Genomic DNA, 20,131 nt, shown 5'->3' with positions numbered 1-20,131 from the left:
CGGAGGGACAAGTTATATATAGACACATTTTAACAATAAACTAGAATGGCGTCTTGGACAGATCAATTTAGATGATGTACAGAATACAACTGAGTAAGGTTCTCACTTTTGAAATGCCATCAAGAACTGTATGTTCCAGAAAATCCTTGCAGACTGAAGGAAGATGGCTCCCCTTCAGTGTTTATATAGCTGATAGTTTATGTGGTGCATCAATATGCATTATATCTATATTTTGTATTGTTTTAATCTCTGTTATGAAAATTTTGCCAATAGTCCACCACTATTGAAAGTAGTAATGGCTAAACAATGAAATAAATAATCTGTTGCCCAGCTAATTTCTTCCATCATATCTGTATGATCTCTCTATGAGATTCTGCCAGGTATCGTTGTGTCTCTTATATACTGTATAATGTTTGGACATTAGACTATACCAGAGGGAGAATGCTAAGAGTACAAGGGAAAAGGACTCTGGGTAAATCCTTGGTAGTATTTTCATAGAAGCACTGAATGAGAAAAAGTAAGCATCTGTCTATATCAGTGTTTTCCTCCTTCGTCCACAATATTTGCTCTTGAAATGGAATCAAATGCTGATTTAAAATCTACAAAGCCGCATATGACGTCTTTCCTTTATGGATGTATTTCTTGGTTAAATGTCATAAAGCCAGCACATTAGCAATGGCAGTGTGCCTAGAATGAAAACCTGCTTGTTCATTACCTAGTATAGATTTTCCCTTTATTCACTCCTGCAATTTCTAATTTAAATGGCATGACTAGAGTTTATTAATTATGCTTAAAAGGTTATACAGATGTTTGCTAAAATAGAATTAAATTGGGGTGACAGTCATCAATGGACATATAGACCTATTCATGAATCTCAACTGCTTATAAAGATACTTTAGCACTGAATGTGTAGAATTTGAAATGTGTCCTAATATGCTATGGCCATATTTGCAATCCAGATACAACTATAAGCCATTTTAGCTGAATATGTCTACACTGTACACATATATATGAATGTGACCAATTGTTTCTACAAGTAGTCCTTACTTACTGATGGCCATTGGGATCAGAATTTCCATTGCTTTGTACATCATGTGACAGCACCACTTAAAATGCCAGTCCCAGTAACCATATTATTCTTCTCATCTTTCCTATTATTTTTTCTCATTGGTATTTTATGATTATTATATCATTTTGTTGTTTGTATGTTACACTGAGAGCTTATACACCAGAGACAAATTCTTTATACGTCCAATCACATTTAGCCTATAAAGAATATTCTATATCTATTCTATATCATTGTTAAGCAAATAACCATAGGTCATTAAGCAAGGACCTCACCTTCAGACTCTTTGGTTGGCTTCTCCACTGGCTGCTTGTGGGAAGCTTGCAGGGAAAGTCACAGATCATGGGACCCTTAGATGGTCAGAAATTGTGGCCAATTGCCAAGAACCCAGATCATAATCATGTGCCCATAGGGGCGTTGCAAGAGCTAAAACTTTGAGGACTCGTCATAAGTACCAATTTGTTCACAAGTTTGGATGGTCACTGAGGGAATGGATGTTCAATGAGATCCGCCTGTACTTGGATAGTTTCTGCTGCAATAGTTACATTCATCTTGTTTCTTCAACAATTATTGTAAACATCAAATGAATCAGCAAACTTGCTATTTTCCTGCCTGAATGAAGTCACTTAATGTTTAAATATGTTAAATTAACCCTGTTTTTTTTTTAAAGAAAATGAATGGCAATGACACTTCAAAGAGAATTTCTCATTACAGATTTCCCAACTAATTATTACAGCGCTTATCAGATGAAAGATGTTTGATTAGGCAAGAACTGTTTTATTAGGCAACATCGATACTGCTATCAGCCACTGGGTTTGTTATTTGCATTAGGAAAACTTTCATTTTATTTCCCATTAGGTTAAAATTGTAGACAAGAATCACTGATGGTTTCATGGGTGTCAAAACAAAACAGATAATAAGAACAACCCTCAGGAGGAAGATGCTTACCATCTTATTTGGTTACCCTTTAAGGTGCGATTGTTTTACCCAATTCAGTGACAACAAGACAACAAACTCAGCTCTTAATATGATAGAAGTTGCATACTGTTTCTCACAATCTCCAGAACTACATGTAATGTATGCAATGAGTAGTAGCCTTAGGCCTTTCTTGGGCATAGATTCTTCTTTGTGTAACAAGATAATTGCAAGTAGCCACAAATTGTTTTGTATCCTGAGAAAAACAATGAATCAGTACAAACTATTCTGTATATGTGTGAGTCTAGTTCACAGAAATTAAAAAAAATGGGAGCACATATCCAAGATTCATTAGCTACCCCACTATACAAATATATGTACAAATTACATGTTCCATGTGAAACAGCTCTGCAAATAGGATCAATGTGATTTTGACCATTTATGTGTGTACAGTGAAATGGAAAAGATTGGACATCCAAAAGCATGTTTTCATTTGGAATGGGGGGAATGGTAAAAGTTTTGCAATTAGGTTTCTAGAACTTCTGCTCACGGTTTCTTTTTTTGTCACATGAATATTGCTATATGCTTGTGGCAAAAATCCAAAGAAAACAGAATTTTTTGAGCTGTAAAAAACTCAGTGCTTTGCCTGTAATAATTTGAAATTTTCATAAAGGTAGCATGGACACAATCAGACATTAAATAAACTCTTATGCGCACAAAAAATGTCTTCCCAAGAATTTAAGAGAGATGTATTGATTGAATCCACCAGGAATGTTTTCTCTAAAAGCTCCTTCATCTAACGGAATAAAATCTGTACACCTTCAGATACATGCTGTTATACCGACAATTAATAAAACAATTTTAAGCTAGGATACATATATATATATATATTATGTCAATAGAACAGAAAGGTGTTTTTTCTGTAACATTTTGGATCCCATACATCTTTTGCATAAAGGGAAAATATATTACAACTAACCTTTCTATCTTATTTATTAAATTTCAAGCAACTAATTCCTATGCTGTATTAAAATGTAAATATTTCAGTAATTCCATTTATATAGGATTCCACTTTTTTAAAAGAAGTAGACGCCTTTCTGTAGTTATCATACATTTAAAAATATAGATATACAATAGTAAAATAATCCAATTCAATTCTTTAATATAAAAATAGCAGCACAAAACTCCTGTTCAAAGTATGTTTATTGTGAATAATCAAAATTTCTGTTCAATTATCACCTGCATTGTATCAACACGTCTCCCTACTGTTGCGCATATATATATATATATATATATATATATATATATATATATATATATATTCATAAACTTTTGTGATAAGAAATACTAAGTAAGAAAAAAGTATTCAAAGGGTTAACTTGTTCAGGAAAAAAAAGAAATATATTTTACACTATATCTTCTTCAGTTCAAAATCCAGCTTTGAGACTGAAGAAGGCTCCCAAAACACAAGAACTATTTAAGAGGTCCTTTCAACCAGTAGCAGTTTGATTACCAATGACTCGGAGGATCTCTTTATGGATGTTTGGCTCTTGAGTGTTTATACTTGTATCGCCTACTTGGCCATCTTCATAGCTAAACAAAAACAGAAAGTGTACAGAAAAAATTGTTTAATATTTTGAACACTTCCGTATTATGATAGACAATTTCAAATTTCATCCTTTCTGTATGTAGCTTTTATTTTTGTTATCTTCTATTATTAAGGAATAAAAGAGAAGATGTAATATTGGATTTCTACTTTAACTATTGATGAAACTGGAAAACAGAGAAGCGAATTATTATTGCATCACAAATGCCTTCACTCATCATTTTGCTAAAGAATACTGTCTGTGCTTCTTGGCCAGTGTGATTCCACTATAATTTGCTTGCCTCTGAGATTTCTGATTGCCCTTGGTCTTAACCAGGAAGATAGAAGATTAGAGGAACGGTGTTTTACCTTTTTTTTCCTTAAAGAGAAATATCCTTGAAGACAAATATTAATCTATCTACTTGATATTTTAATCAAATGTGAATTACTGGACTAATAGGAGTGGGGTAGGTTAGGATACTGGGTTGACAATCACAAGCCCGCGTTCAAGACCCAAGTGCTGTTGTATGGTGGGATGAGACCCGTCATTTGCTCCAGCCCCTGCTGACCTAGCAGTTTGAAAGTGTGGAATTGCAACTAGATTGATAGTTACCTCTTCAGAGGCTACATTAATGGGGACATGAAAGGAGGCCCCCAACTGGGCATTCCCTAGACAATAGTGATGCCACTGGCTAATCCCTTAAACCTGGAAGTGCCTTAGTTGCTTCTGAGATGAACACAAGTGAACGACTGGACTAATCACTACTAACTGACATTATTGTACATATTGTATATACTGTATATATATATATGGATTTTAACTTTTTAGTCCTAGGGGCACTTATTTTAAAATGTATTAAACTTCCAAGGAACTTGTGCAAAATGCAGATAATTGTTATTGTAATTGTTGTAGTTGTAATGGTATTGTTATTTTAGTTCTAACTGGATTCTAATGGTCCATATTTTGTCTTAATCCACATTCACTGAAAAATATTCTGTATTGAATGTTGCCAAGAAAGATCATTAGTGGTAACCTATGTTAAGTAATAATGATCAAAAAGTTTCTGAAATAATTGAATCTTCTGAGAAAGTTTAAGTTAAATTAAAAGTATGGGGGACTGGAAGATTCCTAGTGGAGATATACATCAAATTTAGATGCACTCTGAAGATCTTGTATCACCATTAACTTTTTCATCCTACCATAAATCTGAGAGCTCAGAGCAGCTTGCACAAGCAAATCCTTAGTACAGTAACTTTGTAAAATATGTTAGCAGAGAGTGTGTGAGAGAGAGAATGACAGATCAACTGAGGTTCACATTTAAATGAGAATCTGAACAGGGAACCCCATGATTCAAGTTAGTATTGTAATCATTAAAAGTTACGACTAGTTTCATCCTTTTAAAGAATCAAAATATAAAGGAAAACCTAACTAACATTTTTGTACGATTTTTCATTCAATTGGACTTCAGTTCAATACATGGAAATTTATCTTATTTTGTAGTTATAGTTATTTGGTGTTTTCCCAAGGGGGGGGGGGGTGACTCAAATTTCAGATTGCACTCTTGCTAATTCAGATCAGGAGCATCTGTTTAGGTTAATTTTTCTAGATACACAATTGGTTCAATGAAAAAATTGCCAGTGTTTTTTGTCATAGGCAAAACGTTTTTAAATGGAAGGCACTGTGGCTAGATGTTAGGCTGAAAAGAAATTAGCATTTTGTATATTTTAGCATAAAAAATAAAGTTCAGTTTAGTAAAAATAATTCAAATGAAAGACTGCAATACGTACACAAAGAAGAATCTCGTACACACATGATCAGTGTTGGGAACTACCCATATCTCCCCATGTTTGTGCAGATCTGGTGAAGTTATCACTAAAAGAAAGAGATTTGAGGAATGGTTAATATTTGATGATCTGATGCCCTCAAAATAAAATATATTTTAAATTCTAATAAATGGGCTGATTATCAGAATCTGACATTCATTGACTTTATTAATTGCAGCCAAGACTCTTATGGGTGAATGTCAACTTTGTAAACATCAACATTAAAGGCCAATGTAATTTGTCACTAGCTTAATTACATCATGTAAAAAGCCTGCCTTGTGTAATGGTTAAGGCACCAGACTGAAAACTAAAACACAATAAGTTCTAAGCCCATTTGAGGAACAAAGCTAGCTGGGTCACCTTGTCAAACTTAGGAATAAGGCTATGACAAACCACTTCTGAAATCTTGCCAAAATCTTGCAGGATATTGTCCAGGCAGTTGCAAGGACTCTACAGCAATAATAATAATAGCAACAATGTACACCATATGGCAACATCTAGTGGACCTGAATTAATCTCAAAAAAATCTAAACAGGATCAGAATTGGTTATTGATAGGTTAAGAAACCACTAGGAAATGCTACAGCAAAAGGCTAGGCTTGGAAGTTGAAAAAAGAAGGGAGTGATAAACCACTATTGATTAAAAAGAACTATAAAGAAATATTTAGATAATCCATAGGAATTGATATGAGGAAGTTGTTATTGTTATTCTTAATGCTATGTATCAGAATGAAAATATTCAGATGACAAAAAGGACCTAGTTCTAAATGGCTGCTATTTTTATTGTCTCAGAATATCAGTGGGCCTACATAGGTTCAAAAAAAATCATTTGAATTAAAAACTGGAAAGATATTTTGCAGGATGCCAGCCATCCAGTTATTATTTTCAATTAAATATACTGCAACAAATGAGGACAGGCAGATGGCATGGAAAAAAAATCAAGGATTAATGTTTCCATTAATGTTCAGATGTACCATGCTAGAGACCTCAAAACTAACAACTAGATAGGTTACTGAACACAGTACTTCCTGTGAAATAATAAAATCTTTAATCTAAGTCTTAGCTAATGATTTAAATAGCACAAAGAAAGTCATTAAAATCAATCTGCTACAAAATCATAGATCTGGAAGGATCGACTGCAGATCAGAGTGCTGCAAGGGCCACAGGTGAATCCAATCATTAGCTCAGTGCAAGAATTGAAATCAAAGCGTCCCAGAATTCTGCTTGAACAAATTGAATTAAGACTCTGGGGAATAGATTCCACAACTTGCTGCTATGAAGTTTTTTTTTTTTTTTAAAGATTTTCAATTAGCATCTGCTTTCTTGTATTTAAATTCTTTATTCCATGTCCTGCATTCTGGAATGGAATGCCTTCTGGAATGAGTTTGGTGTTTTGTGTGACATCGAGTTTTGACAAAATGAAATTCAATGGTCAAAATAGTAAGGTTCTACATTTAGGCAAGAAAATCCAAATGCACAGATACAGTATAGGTGGTACCTTACTCAATAGTAGTAACTGTGAGAGGGATCTTGGGAGTCCTACTGGACAATCACTTAAATATGAGGCAGCAGTCAGATGTTTAATGATTGCAACAACCTGTTTAATGACTGCAACAACCAATGACTATGATTCTGGGCTCAATTGCAGTTGTAACATGAGAATTATCTGCATTATCAATTTCTATGAATCCTTAAAAGTGTGATGCTCAGAACTGGACAGAATATTGAAGCACTGTATTAAAAGAAAGGAACAACTTGTTAAAAGTACATTAATAATGTGCTTAGGAACACCTCTTTGTTATGGTCCTGGTTAGATCAAACATTGCTGTAAACATTTCCCTGATTCCACCTCTACTTTCTGTCCTGTATTTTCCCTTCTTCTTTTCATGGTATGTAGGATGTAGCAGATATACAGAAATACAAAAATAAATGAAAGATTTGTAAACCTAGAATAGTTACACATAAAAACACAGTAAATAAAATAATAAAAAAATTCTGTGTTTTAAAACAAGTCAGTTTAAATCAGCAAAACCAACAGATTACTTTTTATGTAACACAAGATAACTGCAAGGACATCAAATAGAATTCAGCTATTTATTATTAGATATTTTAGAAGTGCTTACCTTCACATAAGGCTATGCATTTTAAGTTTCGGCTTTGCAAAAATTGAGACTGCTGCCCCTTTTTTTGTAACTGTTAAAGAAAATAAATATTGGAAGTATTATATCAAATATTTTTAAAATGCTTTGATTCATGAATTATTCTTGCTGGTATTACTGATATAATCTCTGTGGTCAAAACCACAATCATTTTTTATATTAGTCATAACTGTCCATTCAAGACCTTGCTCCAATAATACAGATAATTTCTGCAGACATTATGAAGTCTGAATATTTTCCTTTAAAGAATGTTTTTTTTTTTCATTTTATGGGCCAGTGAAAGCTTCTGAAATGAGATTGTATCTGTTAGGAGCATTTATAAATATGTAAATAAAATTTCCTTCTCCTGTCCTCTACCAGAGGCCTGGGAATTTGGGGGTTCTGCATGGTATCTTAGCTCTTTCTAGTGCTGCATTTGTCTGGATGTTTTGGTGTTATTCCAGGGATCTTTTGGACCCATTTTCCCAGTTTAGGAGTCAAAGCCCGAGAATTCATACCACCACAGGGCCCATTTTGGCCTTTACTTTCTACATCCACTCCAGTTTCTCCTTTAGAACCTGGTACTTCTCTAGCTTCTCATACTCCTTCATCCTATGTTGCTGCCACTTGGCACCACTACATCTATCACCACTGTTGTCTTTTGGTCCTTTTGTCTACTACCACAATGTCTGGGTGACTGGTCAATACCTGTCTGTCTGAATCTATTATGCTCTGTGACTTTCTGGACTTAAGAGGATCTAGCCCCATTGTGGCGAACCTATGACATGCGCATGTAGAGCTCTCTCTGTGTGGGCATGCACACTATCACCCTAGTGCTAGGTCTTCAGCTGGGTTTTAGGCCTCCGCCACCGGGTTCAATCAATCAACCAGTTTCAACTTCTCGCAGGGAAAAAAAAAGATCTTGCAAAGTTGGAATTGATTGATTGAACTTTTTAGTCCCACCCAGTCTGCCGTTACCACCGCAGTCACGCCCACCCAGTGGGCCACGCCCACCCAGAACCCGACAATACCTAAATGGGTTTTGGGTTGTAGTTTGGGCACTCGGTCTCAAAAGTTTCACCATCACTGATTTAGCCCGTATACTGTTCATATGTTCCTATACACAATTTATTTATTTATGAGACTTATATACCGCTTTAAGTGCAAGCACTCTCTAAGAGGTGTACACCAGTAAGCAATGTATATATATATTTACATTGCCCCCAACAATCTGGGTCCTCATTTTATCTACCCCGAAAGGATGGAAGGCTGAGTCAACCTTGAGCCGGTGAGATTTGAACCGCTGACCTGCTGAACAGTCAGCTAAAGTGGCCTGCAGTACTGCACTCTAACTGCTGTGTCACCTTGGCTCATACAATGTCAGTTGCTTGGTTGTGCTGTTTAGTGCTTTTATGTTACACCCTGCCCCAATGTCTCTAGGGCCTCCCTGCAGCTTAGTCCTGCCTAAGCACCAAATCCACAGAAAATCCCTGTTTCTATGGATTTGGTGCTTAGTGCCTGTTCTTGTGCTGCTACAATCAGAGCCTCAGTGTTCCTTTTAGCCTTTTCAGTCCTTTTTGACCAGCCCTTTCCAGCCACTGATTAGATTCCCCAATGTCTGCCTCCTTAGCTACCTATTGATGGTTCATTCCACAAAAGATCTTGTCTTGCCATTGTATTTCTTTTGCCTGATCTTCGTCCCCTGTCTGCTGCTACCTCAGGGATTTTCTCATCTTTGGGTGCTGTCTCACTGAGTGATGCTCTGGGTTTTCTCCAGGATGCTGGTTTTGATACTTACCAGACTGCACCAGTTATCCTCTTTGGGTATTGGACTTGGAGTGGGAACCTATGTGTGTTGCAATACAGCTTCCATGTCTTCCTTTGGCCATCTCTTACTATAGCAACAGGAAATCTGATGATTGGGAGGGCGTATATTTGATGGTATGGATTCTGTTCTTCCCATTGAGCTAGTTCTTCAAGATCTATTCTCTCTCTCTCTTCTTCCCTCTCTCCCTTGTCCACATATATAAGTGAGCTCTAATTATCTATGGAATTGTATGAATGGATGTGTCAGCTGCATCACTAGCTTCCAAATGTCTTTCTAAATCAAAATATATTAACAGGCAGAATAAGAATAGCACACACACAAAAATTATGGTATGTCCTTGTCAAATATTAATGCATTGGCTTTCTGGATCTGTCCTTCCCTGTATGAGTCACCCTATGTGAACAAGGAAGCTCTGGGGGTAGATTACCACTGCATCTGGCACCTGCCTTGAGCAAGGAGAATCATAAAAAAAGAAAGTGCTTTTTTGAAGTGTTTCATATATTTCTTTACCTGTAATACACTGCTGCTTTTACTGCTTGAAGCAGGCTCATCCTTAGCTGATACCTTCTGCTGTTTCTTGTTCATCCCTAAAGACATTGGATTTACATCAGACATAGTGGTGCATAAAATACTGTATGTTCCACTTCATATAGAGACTGCAGACAAGTATTAATGCCATTGCTGATTTTCATTTCCAGCAGCCTATAGTTTAGTAGTTAAGTATATTTTTGCAGGCAACAATGATGACCCAATCACATAGCATTCTAAAACCCACTTCTGTTTCTCATAAATAATGGGAAGTTGCATGCTAAGCTCAGGTTAAAAAACAGTCAAAACTGGGTTTCACATCAGCTGAGTCAATCTTAAGTTTATGTATAAACTGCAGAATACCATACAATGTTAGCCTAGCTAATATTTTTTGTTGGAACCTGGATGAAATTTACTACCTAGGCCTTAAAGGTCAAATACTATTACTGCCCACTGCATCAGAAAGCCCAGCACCTCTCCCCCCAGATTTGGCACCTGGCTGGATCTTCTGTTGGAGCTAAATATATAATTTTTAGAGAGGAGGGTATTTCTGTATCTTGTCTTTTGTAGCAGATGTGTCAGGATTCTCAGGAACTACAGTTGAGAACTACAGTTTCTAGCTAAAATGATCAATAATGAGGGATGCTGGGAATTGTAGTCCAGCAAACATTTGGAATGTCAAAAATACTTCATTTCTATTAATATTCTTGGGAGAGTAGAAAGCAATTTGATATTTCTTAGTTACATATGGAAGGTTAAATGTAATTAGTAAGGAAGTAAAACTTGTATGAGCAGACCCCTTGAGGAATCTTGATATTAATTTATCCAAGTAGCTCATGGGGATATAGAGGGCAAGCAGAATAACAAAAGAATAATATTGGTGCAAGTAGATAAATGACATGGTTCATGAAAACTGAGAGTTTAGCTACTGCCTTTTGTTAGCTTCAGACTCCTGTTAGATTAACAAAGAACAGCCTTATATCAGTTTATATTTTACCTAGTGTATTTATTTCAGTTCAAGGTACCTCCTACTCAACAAAAAGCAGTTTCTGTATTCCACTTTGGAATTCAGCTACTTTAGTGTTTCTCAATCTCAGCAACTTTAAGACGAGTAGACATCGACTTCCAGAATTCTCCAGCCAGCAATATGCTAAATTCTGGGAATTGAAGTACACACATTTAAAGTTGCTGAAGCTGAGAGACACTGAGCTACTTGACCATCTTTCTTCTTCCCTACAGATGTTTTTCTTCTAAACTCTATCATGTTGCATATGTAGAATAAAACTGGCCTTATTCAACAGATAAAATTTAGAACTGTGGACACTTTTTAAATTTATTTTTATTTACTAAATTTATATGCCTCCCATCTTTCCTAGGGGTGACTATTATTTATTTTTCCACTCTCTTTGGTATCCCTCCACATGGACAAAGGGATTAATATACATCACCTGAGTAACCAAAAGATATGCTTGACAATGGACTAAGGTAAATACCACTTCCAAACATTGCACCATGGAGCTGAAAGTTGAAATAAACAAAAAGCTAGTAAATTCTTCAGTTGTGGCATTTGATCAAAGATAAACTTGGAAGGTTTTTCTTATGCTAATCTAAGCCAGTTTTGGCTAGTGGATATATCTGAATTTACAAAAGGTTTGCTGTGGTGGCTACAGCCAATCACAAAGCCTCCATTTATCAGAAAGCAAGCATGATGAAGTGCTACTCTCTCTCTCTCTCTCTCTCTCTCTCTCTCTCTCTCTCTCTCTCACACACACACACACACACACACACACACACAGACACACACACACCCATCTGACATCTGAAGATGCGCTTTATCTCCTCAACTTTTACAGCACAAGTTGCTGGAAATGATGGCTACTCTATATGTTACTTGTTGAATGTGCTTTTACTTTAGGATTATGTTGAAATGTTAAGATTTTATGTTTTAGTGATTGTGTGCTTTTATCGGATTACACTGAATTGCCTATAAATATTGAAGAAATAATAAATAAATAATAGAGGTACAGGGAGGCAATTTTTACTTCATCTTCTGTTACTTTTCCAGATGGTTCTCTAAATAGATAACAAAACTCAAGAGGGTGAAAAGAATATCATTTTGGTTCCTGGCAAGTTCTGCTCCTTGTAGTATAAGCAAATTCAGCTCCTTGTAGTATAAGCAAATTCAAGGATCCCAGGTAATAATAACAGTGATGATTATGCCAACCTGATAGTCATCTTTTCATTCTATGAAATTGTAGATTATGTAGGAGATGATCAGGCTGAGCACGAAGGAGGGATCAAATGAGTCATCAGTTATAAGTCCCGTTGGGCTCACAAGAGATCTAAGTCCAGCTCACCTTGAATTCCTTTTACTCTTATCTATACTAGTAGTTCAGATTCTTGTAGAGAGCTTAAGCATACAATAAATCTTTATGAACTTCCTGGATCTCCTGATTTTTCTGGAGCTTGACAGGTTAGGCCTCTATGGCTTTCAAAATAACATTCACATTTTGCTGCTACTTCTCACTTCTTTACCTGCAGCCTTGTATTGGAAGCAACCACTAAGCCATTCCTCAGGATCGAGTGCCAGTTTTCAATGTGCGATCCACTTAAATACAAAAGACAAGACAGGCAGAAATCAAAGTAAGGAAAGCAGTATAATCGAAAAGCACTACCAATGAAATTAGAATGGATGTGTATTCCTATCTCTGTTATTTGGTGAGACAAGGATTTAATTTATTTCTATTTTTTAATACTTACTGAAATGCAAAGGTACTTCCATAAAGAGTTTTAGCAGCTCTGAAATTGGACTCTTTGGCTGGTGGGCTGCTGAGCAGAAGAAACTGGTGTGGGGTGTGCATAAATTTCAATTGCTAAACAAGAACAAAAGCAGAAGAGGAGAACATTATATCTATAACAGTTTGACATTCTCATGACATTGTTATATATTTTTTTGTTATTTTGTGGTTCAGGATGCAGAATAATGGATTTGGATCAAAGGTAGGCAGATTGCATTTCAGTTTTTAGAAAAACTTTGACAGTGGAACCAATCACAGAGAGAGCAGTTTATAAACTCCCTTTCCCTAATCATGTTAAAAAAAGTCATCTCTCTTGAACACTTAATTTGAATCCTACACTGAGCAAGGGGGCTTTACTTAAGTAGCCCCTTCCCACTCTAATTCTATGATAGCCACAGACTTTGCCATTAGCCACAGACTTTGATATGCCAAGACCAAACTCTGTAAAAGTTGTTTTCGAAAACTACACAATCTGAAATTGATCTTGAAAAAGTAGTTAATCCTTCCCGGTCCACACATTTATCTGGACTGAACTCTTACTCTGTACAGATATTGTTTCCTCCAAAGGATCAAATCTATAGATACTATTAAAATGCATATTTTAAGTATGGGATTAAAAATGGAAATTGTTTTCAAACCAATAAGAGATGCTAATGTTTCCCAAAAAAAAGACTGCAATTAAAAATCAGAGAAAGTTTTTTCCTATATGTGATCATTCTAACTGGATTGTTCCAACAGTAGAGAATGCATGCATGCATGCATGCATGCATGAATAATGATACAGAATCTGGTGACAAAGCATCCACAAGAAAACTACAAGCTTAAAGAACAATGAATCCAACTGGTTGAGCTAAAATTTAAGGATGCTTTTGAGGAATCAACCAGAGAATAGACTTTTCTGTTTCTGTTTCCTTTTCTTTGGAATAATGTCTCTCCAGAAATAAATCAGCACTAATACTATTCCAGTTTAGATGCATATTGGGTAAAATAAATGCTTCAACACTGAGAAAAATTGATAGTTACAGTTTCATTGACAGTCAATAATTATGTTATTTTCTTTTGTTTGTGTTAGTTTACAATGTATAGTTTATACTGGTTTTATTACTTTGTACCATCTGGATATATCCTATGTTGTAAATCATATTGAAAGATTGTTGACAAATAATAAAATGATTATGGCCGATAAAGTACATAAAGAACTTCCTTGGAACTTATCAAGTATTTCATAGTTTTCTAAACTTTTCTTATTGTTTTCTAGAAATAACTTTGGATAGTTCTATTTGGCTATTAGAACTTTTCCCAGTTTTAGTACCTTTGTAAAAGTACTGTAAAAGTATTTTTCTGGAAGATCTGCAGATGTGCCATAGAAAGCTGTAATGGCAAACTCATTGGGGTTGGGATGATAAGGCATATTTTTCTAGACTTAAAGAATTTCCTATGCCAAACAGTTCATTCTTAAAATCTGATATCATCTATATCAGACATGTCAAACTCACGACGTCACGTGACATCGTGCAACGTATTGGAACTTTTTCCACATTGCCGGCAATGGGGTGGGCGTGGTTTCCTTGTGACTCATCTGGCCCGCGGGCCGACAGTTTGACACCCCTGATCTGTATATTCAGCCAATATTATTTTATATATAATTAAAGGCTGAGCCAATCATATGTTAGATAACCCAGCAGAACTGAAACACATAAAAAGTTAAGAATGTAAATCCTTATAATTGTTTGTAGGGAAATTTGTCATTATTGCACTCTGCTTCCTTTGAAAAAGCATACTATCCTAATTTTCATGATCTTTCACAGTGTGATGATCTCCATATACTCCCATTACCTCCAGCTTATGAACAGAACGACCATTGAATAGTTGCAATTTTTCCAAGGTAAAAGCACAGAAAAACAAAATTTACTGGTTGATAAACTGAAAGTCATTTTCTTCCAAAATCCAACTTGCTCTTAACCTTAAACTTACCCTGTTCACAGGTAGCTTCACAATATGTGATCTATTACTAGAAATAACCCTGAAATAGAGAATATGGGGAACAGAATAAATCACAGTTTTTCATGCTAGCCCTGAATGCCAAAAAAGTACTGTTGGGAATCTTTATTCCATTTTCCTTGCATTTATATAGAGAAGCTCAACTATTGCAAGGTATATTTTGTCTCCTATGGTAAGCCTGATTATTTATATCAATCAAGTAAAAATGGAGAGTTTACCAAAACTATAGTAAGTCACAAAATAAAATGCATCCTGTTGAATTCAAGGAATCAATCTTTGAGTTCAAAAGAAAATGTACTCTGTACTGTTGAATTCAAGGAATCTATGTCATTTTAATTATTTTTAATCAATATTTACAAAGGAAGGGCACAATCCATCTTCAATTAGCTCAGTGTAAATTTGATCCTTTTTGCCTATCCCCCTCCAAGAAATAATGTTATGAATTCTGAAGCTCTATTTTTTGTTACAATGCCTACATGACCATTTAATGCCCCAGGCCCTCATGCAGGTAAGAATGCTAAATGAGTTTTTAGAAGTTGTACATGATTTCCCTATTACACTGGATAATGTCATAATGCACTGGGCTGTTACTTACTATCTTACATAGGAAGAACAAATTTGGGTCTTCTTCATTTTAAGGAAATTGCACATCATGTTAACAAGCTATGAGATAACTAGAGACTTATCATAATATTTGAAAAATACTTTGAATTAAACAAACAGCATATAAATCTATGTAAGAGCTTTACCACTGTAGTAGAGGATGCGCAAGTGAGTCTTGTTTGTCCATCTGCTTCTTTATTTCTAAATAAGGTGCCTATGAAATAATAACAGTATAATTATCAATTAAGAGATATGCTGGAACTAGATACAAGATAGTTTTGATTCTGATAATTCTACTAATCCAAGAAACTGTGGATCAGTTTAGCAAGTCACCTAAAGAAAAAGCTATCACTTTAAGTCTCCTTTGGGTCAAGCTTAGTTTCTAGTGACCCCATGGCATATTCATGTAGTTTCTTTGATAACAAAAAAAAAATGGATTGTAACTGTTACCTTCATGGATTTCTTCTGGCTTCTTATGGATTTTCTGGTAATTTCCCACTCAAATATTAAGTAGGTCTGATTCAACTGAACTTTTTGTGATTTATAGGCTTTGAATGAACTATAGTTTAAAACTAGCAATAGTAACATGTTTTCTTATAAAACTGCATCCTATCACTAGTTTCTGGGATTCTTTCCCAATTATCTCTTAAAAGATATTTGCCACTCAGTGTAGGCAGTTCTCTGTAGGTGTTTCAAGAAATTTCCTTGAACCTGCTTATGCTAGCCTTATTTTTCAGTGCTCCCCTAAGCCAAGGGTCCCCAACTCCTGGACTGCGGTCCACTATACTTGCGTGAGCGGAAGAAACTTGCACTCATACACAAAGCTTCACTTGCATGACTGGAAGGCGCTTGAGCTCATGCATGAAGCTCTATTTACCAGAATGGAGCTTAATGTGCTGGCACCCTCCACTCGCATGAGTGGAGCTTTACGCACAAGCGTCTTCTGCTCAAGGGGCCTCCGCTCGCATGATCGCCAAGTTGATTTCTAAATCAGTATAGATTTTGTAAAAGAAATTAATCTCTAAATCTGTATGTAGTTTGCCTATGTAAGGTTTTGACATTCTATTTTATATATAGCATTCTACTTACAAAATTCTATGCAGAATTTTGGCACCCCACTAATTCCCCTGAAGTAATCCCATATTCATCTGTCTCTCTGTTTGTCCATCTGTCCATCCATCCATCCATCCATCCATCCATCCATCCATCCATCCATCCATCCATCCATCTCTACATTTCCTGTTAGGAGTGGGACAGCGCTAATACCTATCTTCACTACCTTTCGAATTAAAATTTGATCTTCTTTGTGCCTCTTATAAGTATAATTCACACTTACCCACAACAGTTAGCGAAATATTACTTCATTTTAAAAATTACATTATTGAATGTAATAATCATTAAAAACCCTCCTTGAGAAGCCCATTGTAGTGATTCATTCAGTGATACCCCAAAGGCTTCTCTTTTATCTTGTGTCAATGGAGCTGTGCGCACATGCATGCATGCCAGTCCGTCGCTCTTGCAGCCCTTTTCTCCTCTCTCTCCCAGCTGGGCCACCAAGCTGCCTGCTCCCAATGCTCTAAAAATGGAGTCGTGAGAACAGAGACTGAGTGGGATGAGTGTGCCCTGCTCAGCTTCGCTGACTCACCAAGGCTGTTTGCACAAGACACTCAATCCACTTTTGGAGCATTGGGCAGCCTTGGTGAGTCTGAAGGAACATGAAACCGCACCCCAAAGGTTTCTCTGTTTGGTGCCAAAAGCTTTTGCAAATGGACAAAAGTGATCACCCGCTGCTTCAGACCTTCTGTCTCTTTTGGGGTGGAGAAGCCTGAAGGAGTGCAAAACCGTACCCCAAAGGCTTTTCTTCTCTCTTGCATGAGTGGAGCTGCACACATGCATGTGTGCCAGCCCAACACTTGTGCAGCCTGGTTCCCCTCTTCCCCCCCAATGGGTCACCAAGCCATAAAGGTTGGGGACCACTGCCTTATAGTGTTTTCATGAACACAAAGTTGCATGTCCTCAAGTCTGTTCTTCCTCCTAGATGGCCATGAGATCAGAGCTTTTTGCTTTCTGTTTTATAGTAAAAAGACTTGTTAGATACAAACTGAGAAGAATAACTGTTTGTGTAAGCAATGGTTAATGTAGCTTGTTTGATCCTGGCTTGCTTGCAAAGTAGTTGCAAACCATTCCTCAGTTAAAATCTGACTAAATATCCTCAGATGATGAAAACCCTTGGTTAGTTTAAGATCAAAAGTTGATTATCTCTTTGTCTTATCTGTGCTGCAACTAGAAAGATTTCATGACGTTGCTCATGAACATGAACTAAAACCATGAACTAACTTAAGATAAATTGGTGCACTATGGAAACTATTCAGAACAATTTTATGTGGAATGCTTTCCAAGCATCTAATATATACTTCTGGTAATATTACAATGGCACTGAAAAAAGTGACTTATGACATTTTTCACACTTATGACCGTTGCAGCATCCTCAGAGTCATGTGATTTACATTCGGATGCTGATTCATATTTATGATGGTCACATTGTCCTAGAGTCATGTTATCCCCTTTTGCAATCTTTTGACAGCAAAGTCATTGGGAGGCCAGATTCACTTAATAACCGTGTTGCTAATTTAACAAACAACTGCAGTGATTCACTTAACAAATGTGGCAAGAAAAATCATAAAATGGGGCAAAACTCATTTAACAAATTACTCACCTCTCCTTTTATATCCTCTCCCCCTTCTTTTATCTTTCTTCTCTCTCCCCTTTATATCCTCTCTCGTCTCCCCTTTATATCCTCTCCCTCTGTTATATCCTCTCTTCTTTTCCCCCTTTCTATCCTCTTCTCTCCCTTTTTATATCTTCTCTTCTCTCCCCCTCTATATCCTCTCTTCTCTCCCCGTTTATATCCTCTCTTCTCTCCTCCCTTTCTATCCTCTTCTCTTCTTCTTTTATATCCTCTCTTCTCTTCTCCCCTTCTTTTATATCACCTCCCCCCATTTTCTCTTTGGTACTTCTCCAGCTGAGTGCTCTCCTCAAGGCTGCTCCTCTCTGTCTCTCTTTCACCACCCCCTTCTCTTTCCCCCCATTGTCTTTTTTTCTCTCCCTCTCCTGCCAAAACCTGCTCTTTTTATAGCCTTTCCTCTCTCTTCTCCCCTCCTCCTTTTCTCTTCAGGGTGCAACTGTGCGTGCTGATCCTGGGCTCTCAGCAGGACCCAGGCAATACCTCGCGCAGCTCCAGTTGCATCTGTGCCTGAAGACTGCACGAGGCTGCCTGTCACCCCCAAGGCCACTGCCAATCAGCTGGAGCTGAACGCGCCAATCCTGGGCTCTCAGCAGGACCCAGGCAACACTTCACGCAACTCCAGCTGACTTTCCCACAATCCTGTGCAGCACTGCCACTGCTTCACTTCATCCACTTTTACACTTTTTTTACAGTGCTTTTCAACCCATTGTACGCATTCCACCTGCCAGATGCCAATGTACCAACAGAGGTATGTGTACCACTGGTTGAAAACCCCTGATTTAGAGTGTCCCTGAATAGGGTAAACTGGGGAATGAGGAAACACTGAGAGAAGAGAAATTTCTATCACACTGAAAAGAAGAATTTTCTGCATAGCGTCTGTAATACCAGCACTTCTTTCTTCTTGTTCCAACTCATATATTCTGTTCAAAGAATGTGCCTCTTCCTAATTGTCAAAATATTGTCCATCTCCTTGCAGCTCCTGAGATATAAGCTACTGTATTCTGAAGGGTGCATTTTTAGGGAATTGGGGTTTACCATGGCAAGAAGGGCCAATAAATCTGCACATTCACAAATAAGTACTGTGACCCAATTTTAAACCTTGAGTGAATGTCACCACATTCTAGTACATCATTTTGACTGTCCAATCTGAAGAGACACATCAAATTTAGCTTCAGCAGAACTTTCAGCACAGTCACAATAGAACCCTCTTCCATCTCCAAATGCTCTCCTGTTTCACTTAAGCGAACAAGCTTTTACTTGCAAAACCATCAGTGTCATTGCAGCAGATTGCTACAAATCTGTATTTTTCCCTTGGCAATTTGCTTGGCTTGTTCCTAAGAATGCACATGAATAAAGAAATAAATACACAAAAATGCAGCAAGGGGCTACTGGTCAGAGCTGTATTCCCTGAACATTGAAACAATCCATTTACTCACAGGCAATCCTGCCCCTAGGACTGAATAAAAAGTTCATTGTAATGGCATATGATATCAGTGGTAATATTCAAGCTTGATCTGTCAATGTTCTGGTTCATTGATTTTATCTTGCAACTTGTTATCTACACAAAGATTATTTTGATAGGCTTTCCTTGCACGGGTCTAATAAAACAGCAATGGTACTACACAGTGCTAAAACTCATAAACATATGTATCATATAATAACAATTTAGAACACAACAATTCATTTACTTATTTAATATGCCTACCTGCGTCATTTCTCTTATGGAAGTAATGCTATCCAGTGCTTTCATGACTCGGTCATAATTCTTCTTCTGTGGTGAAAGAAATGAAAGATTACTTTTCAGCAAGCATGTTTTAAAGTATATTAACTTTCAGATGTATCTCATATAATTATAGAATTGGAAAGATCCATTTAATTCCTGGATCCAAGTCTCTGCTATATGCAGGCATTCAAATAAAGAAATCCATAGCAGACGGTTATCAAAACTCCCTGCTTGAATATATCTTGTGAAAGGATTTTACTGTTATTGTAGCTATCATAACCATTTCCTATAATTTTATACAGAATGTGAAATTTATAATCCCTACATCATTACAAGCCCTAATTATATCAAAATGTTGTACACATGACATCATCATG

General features: G+C 36.6%; 1 protein-coding gene across 3 annotated transcripts in view; it reads right to left on the bottom strand.

The window, feature by feature from the left end:
* Positions 1-1,905: 1,905 nt before the first annotated feature.
* PARP8 (poly(ADP-ribose) polymerase family member 8) overlaps positions 1,906-20,131 on the bottom strand; it is a 178,226-nt gene continuing 160,000 nt past the window's right edge. The window contains exons 13-22 of one of the 3 annotated variants that reach the window (XM_039355124.1): positions 19,737-19,802; positions 15,432-15,499; positions 14,656-14,704; positions 12,644-12,756; positions 12,419-12,491; positions 11,332-11,401; positions 9,866-9,942; positions 7,513-7,582; positions 5,355-5,439; positions 1,906-3,574 (exon numbers count right to left, since the gene is read on the bottom strand). In XM_039355124.1, the coding sequence (XP_039211058.1) occupies positions 3,472-3,574; positions 5,355-5,439; positions 7,513-7,582; positions 9,866-9,942; positions 11,332-11,401; positions 12,419-12,491; positions 12,644-12,756; positions 14,656-14,704; positions 15,432-15,499; positions 19,737-19,802 (774 nt within the window). In that variant the 3' untranslated portion in view covers positions 1,906-3,471. The remainder of the gene's footprint in view (positions 3,575-5,354; positions 5,440-7,512; positions 7,583-9,865; positions 9,943-11,331; positions 11,402-12,418; positions 12,492-12,643; positions 12,757-14,655; positions 14,705-15,431; positions 15,500-19,736; positions 19,803-20,131) is intronic. The other 2 variants (XM_039355122.1, XM_039355123.1) reach the window with 2 other exon arrangements.

Source organism: Crotalus tigris, unplaced genomic scaffold, assembly GCF_016545835.1.
Source record: "Crotalus tigris isolate CLP2741 ecotype Arizona unplaced genomic scaffold, ASM1654583v1 scf7180000018606.670481, whole genome shotgun sequence".
Lineage (NCBI taxonomy): Eukaryota > Metazoa > Chordata > Lepidosauria > Squamata > Viperidae > Crotalus > Crotalus tigris.
The sequence above is the reverse complement of the archived record's forward strand: the minus strand, read 5'-3'. Positions and strand labels throughout refer to the sequence as shown.